The sequence below is a fragment of the Bos taurus genome, chromosome 1 (genome assembly GCF_002263795.3).
Source record: "Bos taurus isolate L1 Dominette 01449 registration number 42190680 breed Hereford chromosome 1, ARS-UCD2.0, whole genome shotgun sequence".
Lineage (NCBI taxonomy): Eukaryota > Metazoa > Chordata > Mammalia > Artiodactyla > Bovidae > Bos > Bos taurus.
In genome coordinates this window covers 86,372,737-86,383,176 of record NC_037328.1, presented here as the reverse complement: position 1 = coordinate 86,383,176, position 10,440 = coordinate 86,372,737, and the positions used below count along the sequence as shown (strand labels likewise).

Sequence of the window (10,440 nt, the reverse complement as noted above, 5' to 3'; positions counted from 1 at the left end):
AAATCACTAACAGTGAACAGGGTACGGCTAGAAAACACAACTCCAGGGTTTAATAAATGTTAATATTCTTCCTTTCTTCTGCCCTAAAGCCTAACAGGAAATCTCCCAGAACAGTCGTTTTAATGCGGTTATGCCTGAGGCATAGATACTTATCCAGCGATAACACCAAGGTAAGAAACTTTGTGACCGTTCAGGGTTCTCTTCCTGACACTGGCACTTAGAAGCGCCTCGCTAAACACAAGGATGAATTATTATTTACCACAGATCAGAGCTTGGGCCATTTCAATGTAATAACACCACAGAAATTTTAAAACGAAAACTTGTTACACACTTCACTACCTCAGCGCCACAACCGGCCCTAAACTCCGGAAAATGTTGCCCCAATCCTCCCGGCTTCCGTAATCTCGCTCAATTTCGCGATACCAAAACTGCGCTCCGCAGCACCGCCACTGGGGGCGGTTCCAGAACTCTTCCGGGAGGCCACTCTGGAGGTGTCTGGGATGTGTGCTTCCGGCGGCTTCCAGGCCGCTTCCTCAGCCTCCACGACTACGGCCTGAAGTAGTGGGCGCTGAACCGGGGGGCTGCTGGCCTTTGGTCACGACAGTCTCTAGCCATGGACCGAGACCTCTTGCGGCAGTCACTAAATTTCCACGGCCCGTCTTTGCTGTCGCTGCTCCGGAGCGAACAGCAGGACAACCCGCACTTCCGGAGCCTCCTGGGGTCGGTGGCCGACCCTGCCCGGGGCCCGCCGGGCCAGCAGCAGTTACCGGGCAGGTAATGGGACGGCGGCGCCGCTGCGAGACGGGAGAGAGGACTCAGCTCCGGGCTTCATGACCGCAGTCCGGCTGCTGAGCCGAGGCTGTGTGCACATGAGGACTACGGCGCCGGTTTCGAGGGCGGGAGGGAGGAGGGTACCTTCTCCCTGATGTGGGCAATGCGGGATGTGGGTTGAACTTTTAAATCTAGTACTGCCACCAGAGGCGCGGATTCTTTAGCAAAATCCTTTGGGCTTCTGTATATATGAAACAGCGCGGCTGTGTTTTTAAGTTTCCGCGCCCTCCATCTACAGACTGGCGTATGAGGGGATCCCTGGTTAAAACTTTTTTTCGGAGGATGTATGGCCAAGAGCTTAGGATGGTCATGATTGGGCGATGAAAGCAGAGGGCAGAAGGTTGTACGTACTAAAAGGTTTTGCAGAAAAACCAGTTTTCATAAATTTTGTTTTCTTTTTAAGAAAAGAGAGGAGAGTTGACAACATTGAAATACAAAAATTCATTTCCAAAAAAGCGGATCTGCTTTTTGCACTTTCCTGGAAATCAGATGCACCTACAACTGCTGAAGTTAGTGAAGACAATGATGGTGTGTTTAGTCTTAAAATTGTTGCGTTTTGGTTTAACAGCACTTTGATGAAGCAGAACACAGAGCTGTTGTTAGTAATTTTGTTACTTATTTTTTCAGATTATTATGCAGTCATGCCACCGTTAGAGCAATTCATGGATATACCTACTATGGACCGGAGAGAGCTGTTTTTTCGAGATATTGAGCGTGGTGATATAGTGATTGGAAGAATTAGTTCCATTCGGGAATTTGGGTTTTTCATGGTGTTGATTTGTTTAGGCAGTGGCATTATGAGAGATATATCCCACTTAGAAATCACAGTAAGTTACTCACCTTTTAGTTATTTGATTGTTTTTGATAAAAATGTCATCTCAGTGCAAAAATTATATCTTTTCATCCAGCTGTAATTAAGTGTACTCTGCAGACCTAGTTTTGAGAATTAAATAAGTATTAATAGAAAATTTAAGTACTTTTTTACTTTTTAAAAAAATTATTAGTAATAAAATTAGTTTCTGCCACTGTTTCTAGTTTGGGGGGTTTGGTCCTTTGGCTGGCAGAAGTGGGTCCTGTTTTAAATGCTCAGATATTAGTGGACCTGGTGAGATTAGTTAGTAGCCTGGGTTATCTTCTAGCTGAGAAGTCTTTAATTATTTAGTATTCAGCATTAGATACTTGCATATGGATAATTTAGAAACAAATTCCTGTCTTTTCTGTATATTTCCAATAATTAAGTGATTTGTACATCATGATACTTTGCCCAAGGTGAATAGATCTAAATTTGAAATACACTATGTCTCTTTAATTTGAAAGGTTCGGTATTGTCTGTTAAAACAGATAGAGAGGGAAGAAAACCAGAAGATACCGCAAACTTGATTAACACACCCAAACCTAGAAGAATTCACATTTCGTTTTCTTGGAAGTCTCCTACTTTCTGGACACATTTTAGTTTTATATTTAATAAGCACAAAATATTTTTTTGTTTCATCATGCATACTTGCAATATATTCAGTTTCTAAAACTAATTGCAAGTTTCATGAGAGTTTAGCTTTGACCTGAACCAGAAAACTTTTTTTATTTATGTTTGGGCACAGAAATTTAAATTTAGAATCTAGGGTGCTAGTTGTTTTCTTAATATTCCTGTCAAGTCTTAGCTGTTTATACTGAACCGCTAGAATAAAAGAAGACACTTCTCTCTGAGGAATAGAATGTCTAGTGTTTTACAGTGCTTCTCATTGCAGGCTCTATGTCCGCTAAGAGACGTGCCTTCAATCAGTAACCATGGGGATCCTTTATCATATTACCAAACTGGTGACATCATTCGAGGTGATCAGTTTCCTCATATTAGTAAAAAAAAGTAACTGGTCATGTTTATGTTAGTTTGCATTGCTTTGCTAATCAACTTAATTTTCTTATTTTTTAAGCTGGAATCAAGGATATTGACAGATACCATGAAAAGCTTGCAGTGTCTCTATATAGCTCATCTCTTCCACCACACCTATCTGGTATTAAATTAGGTGTGATTAGTTCTGAAGAACTTCCTTTGTACTACAGGTAATTTTATCCACATTGTCTCAAGTTAATTGCAAAACAGTTTCTTGGCTAAAAAATTGCAGATTTTGCCCAACTTCTAACAAGAAAGTAGAATTCTAATTTCTCTTATTTCAAAATATGCTAATTTTATTTTTATAACCCATAAATCGGTTCAAACTTGGTAAAAGGAACCAAATCATAATTGCCACACTTTCATGTACAAAAATGGTCTGAGTATTTAAATCCCATGTAATAATGTTATTTCCATAATGAAAATGGGACACGCTATTTAATTGTGTTAATCATCTTAATCATCTTTATATTTTGTGTGTGTGTTTTTTTTCTTTAAGGAAAAGCGTTGAACTAAATAGCAATTCTTTGGAATCCTATGAGAATATCATGCAGAGTTCTTTGGGATTTGTTAATCCAGGAGTAGTTGAATTCCTTTTAGGAAAACTAGGAATAGATGAATCTAATCCGCCATCTTTAATGAGAGGCCTTCAAAGGTATAGTAAATCAGTATTTGTTCTGTTAAGTGGTGAGGTCTGTGGTGCTGATGTGAGAAGCTGCATAACTGAAGAACATAGTTGATTATCCTACGCTTGGTGGCAGCAATATGCCAAAGTTTGAATGAACTAGGTTATCCCTTCTTCTTCTGGAGTGGAGTCTTATCAGTGATTGATGTGTGCCGTGTGACCAGGTAGATGCAGAAAAAATGTATAAGATGCAGAAAATTTATAAGAATTTCGTGTATATGCTAAAGGAAAATACTTTTTAATAATAGTAGTCATTCCTGAGAGTTCAAAAATTTTGCAGTATAAATGGGAATACAAATTTCTTGCTTGAGATTGAGTTTTTATCTGTCATGTAAAGTGAGATATAGTTACAGTTTGACTTTTATTTTCTTTAATAGCAAAAATTTCTCTGAGGAGGATTTTGCTTCTGCGTTAAGAAAGAAGCAGTCTGCATCATGGGCTTTAAAATGGTATGAAGATTTTGTCATTCAACAATTGCATTATTTAACCTAATAGGTTAAGTTAAGGCAAGCATGCTTATGTCATCTTTAAGACAAAATTTGTTTATAAATGAATTTAAATGATACCTTTTTGAGATTAGCTTTTTTATAGATAAAAATGCTACTATGTTGTAAACTTTAAAGATTTACATTTTAGCCAATATTTTTTAAATTTTGTTAAAAAGGAATTAGTATATTATATCTGGATTTCATAAATATTTGTTACAAAATTATCTAAAGACTCTTTCTTAGTTATACTGAGAATATTGAAGACTAATAACTAATATATTTGGTTTGCTTTAAAATTTTATTTATGCTAACATTTTGTTTGGATATTCTGTGAAATAATTTGTTTTGTATGCTTTAAAATATATTTTTAGTGTGAAGATTGGAGTTGATTATTTTAAGGTTGGACGCCATGTGGATGCTATGAATGAATACAATAAGGCTCTGGAAATAGACAAACAAAATGTGGAAGCTTTGGTAGCTCGTGGAGCATTGTAAGTGGATCATGGGTTTTGAGGAATACTTACAAGATAAATGTATATAAGATTTATGAATAGCTCACAAGATAAATTCCTCTAATTTTGTCTCATATCTATAGATATGCAACAAAAGGAAGTCTAAACAAAGCAATAGAAGATTTTGAACTTGCACTGGAAAACTGTCCAACTCACAGAAATGCAAGAAAATACCTCTGCCAGACACTTGTAGAAAGAGGAGGGCAGTAAGTGTCAGATTGGTTTAATAGTAGAGATCTAATATTTAATAGTCAACTACTATAAAATCTTGAACTTAAAGAAATAGCATCTTTGACTTAGTTCAGATACTCTTAATTTCAGTTTTGATTGAAAATGTTTTTTAAATATAGTCCTTTTTACATTCTCTGATCCTTTTATCCTTCCTTATTACTTACTTTCTTCATGATTGGAGATATTTTAGTGTCTTGAGTTCACTATTGTGAGTATGTATTTTAATACATAGAAAGTTAATAGGTAAATCTTGTGCTGGACACACACCAAAAGTTTTTGTTTAATAGAAATTTCTAACTCATTTCATCATTCTAGTAATTATAATGCCAGAAATACAAATTGAGAACTCTGTAGTTCATTGTACATAAGATTTCACTGTTTTAGTCAACTTATTGCTCTACTTTGTCTAATAAAATCCATGAACTTAGATTAAGTTCCTGGATTTTTGGATTAAACAAACCCTGTAACCTATATTATACTGTCCTGAGATACTGGCATAGTACGTGGCATAATGACTAACAGACTAGTCTAACTTATGAAATATTTTGAAGAAATATAGTATACTTTAAATATAAATAATTTGGTAACATCCTGCTTTAATAATTAAGGGCCAGCATCTTTTTTGCTATCATTTTTTCTTAAATAGAATCATCCCTTTTCTGCTTCATGAATTTGCCAGATCATTACAGTTTGTATGATCATTTCAGAACTCCATATAAATGAAATTTTGCAATATTTGTTTTTAACTGATAAGAACTTCTACTTGGACCCAAGTGATTGGAGCAGCTTTTTTCTTTCTTACATAGCTTACATAACTGTGCTTAGTTGTTCAGTTGTGTCTGACTCCTTGCGACCCCATGGATTGTAGCCTGCCACGCTCCTCTGTCCATGGGGATTCTCCAGGCAAGAACACTGGTGTGGGTTGCCATGCCCTGCTCCAGGAGATCTTCCCAATCCAGGGATCAGACCCAGGTCTCCCACATTGCTGGCAGATTCTTTACCATCTGAGCCACCAGGGAAGCCCCTAGGTACATAGCTAGTGCCTCCTTAGATGTGGTTGTCTTACTATTCACATACTCGTGATTTTTAACTCTGTGAATGGCAACACCATCTATTCGGTCATCCAGTCCAGAAATCTTGATCGTCTTTGGCTTATTCCTTCCTCCCCTCATCCTATCTGACACAGAAGTGATTGCATTGAAACCACTGGGTTTATTCATTTGTTTTAAATTCTGATATTTCACAACATAGACTTGTGAGCATCATCTAATAATGATTATTATCCTTTCTGCAGGCTGGTTGTGATATGTGTGCCTTGGTATTTGTGATGTTAGCAGTAAATTTTCTGGGAAAATTTTTCTGTAGAAAGGAAAACTCTTCATAAACTACTAGGAGAAGCCAGCCTACATAGTTCTGTGCTAAAGTTCAAGATCATACTAAATTTCAGAGGGTATCAGTTGATAGTGTGTTTTCACAAATTATACTAAAATGCCACTGCTTGACCTACAATATGGCTTTAATTATCAGTAATGAATTCCTATTTTTTATTTGTTTAATTGAGATACAGTTGATACATAACTTTATGTTAGTTTCAGGTTATGTTCAACACAGGATTCAATTTATGTATATATTGTGAAGAGTTGACCATTGTGTCTGATTAACATTGATCATCACACAGTTATGTTTTTTTTTTCTTGTGATGAGAACTTTTAAGATGTATTCTTTTTGCAACTTTCAAGTATGGTACTAACTATAATCACCATGCTGTATATTACATTCTCAGGACTTTATTTTATACCTGGAAGTTTATAAAATGAATCATTTTCACCCATTTTACCCACCCCCTACCCCACCTCCAGCAACCACCAGTCTATTCTCTGTATCTTTGAGTTCAGTTTCTCTGATGTGTTTTATGTGGTTTTATATTGTCTTTTACAACAAAACTAACAAAAAAATAGCAGAAGCACAGTATTTAAGTATTGTTCAATTTGGAAAATAATTTGCTAAACATAGTTTTTCCCTCATGAACTCACATAAGCTCTTGCCTATATGCATATTTGAGAACTTCTAATTTTTACCAAAAAAGCTAAATTTTCCTTTTGAATTTAGGTTAGAAGAAGAAGAAAAGTTTTTAAATGCTGAAAGTTATTATAAGAAAGCTTTGGCTTTGGATGAAACTTTCAAAGATGCAGAGGATGCTTTGCAGAAGCTTCATGTATATATGCAGGTGATTCTTTATTTCCTCTTAGAAATGTAGTCATTTTTAAGATTAATGCCAAAACTTAACTTTCTTCTAGGGAATCTATTCTAGATCACTTAATTATGGCATTACAAAAAGTTTTTTAGATATAGCTTTTCTTAATTGGGTTTGACATTACTTCATAGTTTTGTTGAGAAAATTCCCATTGCCTGTTTGGTATGCAGTTGTCCTTGTAGAATTGTCCTTATAGTGAGCTTTCCTGATTCAGTATTATTACTGTAATTGAGCTAATTATAAAAACCATTCTGAAAAATATTTTATACTGTCTTTTCCTGTAATACTGATGATGATGTTTTCTCATGCATTTTCTTCTGAATTGGACCATTGCTGCTGTGTCTGACATCTGGTGCTGCTCATCCCCATCCTCAAACTGGAAAATGATTTCTTATGTAACCATGCATCCAACTGGGCTGTGCTATTTTTTAAATGGTTTGTATTTGAACATGGTGATTCCCCTCTCAACTCACCATATCGGGATTTCTTCCTTTGAATTTTATTTATAAAATTTGTGTCCTGTTTCAATTTTTAATGGTTTTTTTAATATATATATTTTTTTCATGTATTTTATTTTTTCTGTTTCTTGCACTCTGGGTCATGGGTATCAATGCAATGGCTTCCCTTTTTTTCCATGGAATACCAACTGCAATATGGTCCTCAATACTGTTCTGGCTGTTCAATGATTAATGCCAAACACCTGTGATTAATTTTTATATGTTAAAAATACTTTTTTAATGCTGGATATATGGTGATTTGGGTATACCACATCTGGTTTTGGTTGGGGGGTGGGTTGGTCTTTTGAAAACTGGATTTTATATATTCTGCTATTTTTAACGTGTGGTTTTTTCCGATATCTGGGTTCTAAAAGAAATCTTTGGAATTAAGAGAAAAACAAGCTGAAAAGGAAGAAAAGCAGAAAACAAAGAAAATAGAAACAAGTGCAGAAAAGTTGCGTAAGCTCTTAAAAGAGGAAAAAAGGTAAACTATAATATTCAGTATTTTTAAACTTAAAGCAAGTACTCAGTTGAACCAAAGTGCCATTTGGGAGATAAAGTAAGTAAAAAATTAAAGTGTTTCAAGTCATAATCAATGATTCTTAGCAAGTATGTGTACCATAAATTTTTCTGTAAAAAGGAGCAAAGGATGGCTAGAGTTCTGAAAAAAAAAAAAAGAAAAAAGAATACAAATAAAATGTTATTTTAATTATCTGTATTTTAGGGAGAAATATTTCAAAATTAGAGCAGTAGTTCTCAACTGGGTATGGTTTCCCATGGGACATTTTTGGTTTTCATAACTGGTAGGTGCTACTGGCATCTAGTGGATAGAGGTCAGAGATGCTGCTAAACTTTAACAATGATATAGAATTTCCCCACTGCCACCCTACCCTCCCAGCAAAGAGTTATTTGGCCAAAAATGTTAATAGTCCTGAGGTGGTAAAACCATGAACTAGACATAGCCAAATGTAAAACTTCCAGTTCTCTCCTTTATGTATTCAGATGCTCTTAAATTTTTAAGGTAATTTTAGAAATGTTACCGTGTATTTCAAAAATGATGGATTTGCTTACAGTGACAATTGTCTACACAAGTATTTTTTCCCAAAAGTCACGACTAATGGTAAAATTGGATATTGTAGTAAAAACTAAACTTAATACTATAATTCTTATATAAGCTGCAAACTTTTATGAAATCTTTAACGAGAATAAAATAGAACTAAAATCTTTATGGGTAGTTAAACGTTTTTATACTCAACATATCTGATGAGTTAACTACATTTTTTTAGGCTAAAGAAAAAAAGAAGAAAATCAACTTCTTCTTCGAGTGTCTCTTCTGCTGATGAATCAGTTTCTTCTTCATCATCCTCTTCATCTTCTGGTCACAAAAGGCATAAGAAACATAAGAGGAACCGCTCAGAGTCTTCTCGAAGTTCTAAAAGGCATTCAGCTAAGGCATCCTCAAATCAGATAGATCAGAATAAGAAAGATGAGTGCTTCCCAGTTCCAGCTAATACGTCAGCATCTTTTCTTAACCAAAAACAAGAAGTGGAAAAACTATTGGAAAAGCAGGATAGGTTACCATATCAAAAGAAACAGGTAAAAGAAAAAGATAAATGTTCTTTCTCATCATCTTCTGTTGAAATGCCGGATGATTTTGGAGGTAGGTCTGAAGATCCAAGAGATTTTTATGATAGCTATAAAACTCAGGCAGGTAGTAGCAGAACAGAAAAGCCATATAAATCAGAAAGACATTTTTCCAGTAGAAGAGATTCCTCAGATTCTTTTTATAGGAGTTCAGAGGATAAGGTAAAAATGTATGGTTATAGAAGATTTGAAAAAGATACAGAAGGAAGAAAAGAGCACTATAGAAAGTGGGAGCCAGGTTCCACGAGACATGCTACTTCACCAGCAAGCTCAGACTACTCTTGGAAGTCAGGAGAAAAATATAAGAAATCCACTTATTCTGGATCACGTGATCTAAGTAGACATGAGCAAAGATATCAATTAAATAAAAATCAAGGAGAATATGAAAGAGAGGGTAATTACGAGGAGGATATTAAAACAGAGATTCCGGGAGAGGGGCTCAATAGCAAAGAGCATTCAGAAGGTGGAGTTAAAAAAAATTTACCTCAAAATTTACTCAATATATTTAATCAGATAGCTGCATTTGAGAAAGAAAAAGGAAATAAGCCAAAAAACTAATATGCCAAGGGTATCCTCAACATTACACTAAAGACTTTTAATAAAATATTTGGATCTTTTAGTAATACAGTACAGAAATCTCTGCTCCCGTGGTTTGTAGACATTATGGAAATCAATTGCTTTTTATAGCGGTTCTCAAAGTATATTTGTTTCAGTTATAGGTCCCCGTTTCATAGCTTTTTTTTTTTAATGTGTGTATGTTATGTACAGTTATTTCTTATTCTGATGATTTAAACTTCTTCACCTAAAGATAACTTTCAAAGTATTGTTTCTTCATTGTACTATGGTATGTTAGAATTCCTCAGGTTCACCTTATCCTGCTGTTTGAGAAAATATTAAATTTGTGCATTGAACACTTGGGTCATTTTTATGAAAAATTATTTCATTCTGTTAAAAGCTCTTGACTTTCTAAAGAGATTATTTGAATGTTAAATACCATTTTATAATCATTTGTTTAAAGGTGAATTTTCTTCCATAACATTTTTAAATGGTAGACAGATACGTGTCTTGTCTAATTGACCTCTAAAGCCTGATTTAATTAAAATGATTTATGTACCAGATGTTTAAAAGTACATTAGGAATAAAGCCATGAAAGTTGAATAGGGGCCCATTTTGCTCATCTCTCTTTTTTTTTTCTTCCTTGCTAACAGTGTAGCCCTAAGAAATTTCTTTAAATATTGACAAGACCATGCATTCCAGGCATGAATAGATCAGAGTAGGAAATAGTCCTTCTGGCAAAAGCAGCAGTGGCAAGTGAAGCACACTATAAATCTGGTCTTCCACTAAGGGAAAGGAAGTTAGGAAACTGTCCTAGTATTGCAAATGTCCAGCTGAGTGTGTTTTTTGATAGCC

The 10,440-nt window shown here is 35.1% G+C and overlaps 1 protein-coding gene across 2 annotated transcripts; it reads left to right on the top strand.

Annotated features, from left to right (window-relative positions):
- Window positions 1-396: 396 nt before the first annotated feature.
- TTC14 (tetratricopeptide repeat domain 14) lies at window positions 397-10,193 on the top strand. 2 transcript variants are annotated; one of them, NM_001429466.1, is made up of 12 exons: window positions 397-774; window positions 1,235-1,359; window positions 1,459-1,658; window positions 2,577-2,661; window positions 2,760-2,889; window positions 3,219-3,374; window positions 3,782-3,853; window positions 4,264-4,383; window positions 4,488-4,610; window positions 6,745-6,862; window positions 7,761-7,870; window positions 8,673-10,193. In NM_001429466.1, exons 1-12 carry the CDS (start codon window positions 614-616, stop codon window positions 9,586-9,588), a joined length of 2,316 nt encoding a protein of 771 aa, NP_001416395.1. In that variant the 5' UTR covers window positions 397-613; the 3' UTR covers window positions 9,589-10,193. The 2 variants fall into 2 exon arrangements, 1 of the variants encoding a protein (NP_001416395.1); NR_190734.1 differs by having other exon boundaries at window positions 6,745-7,324; window positions 7,761-10,193.
- The last annotated feature ends 247 nt before the right edge of the window (window positions 10,194-10,440 follow it).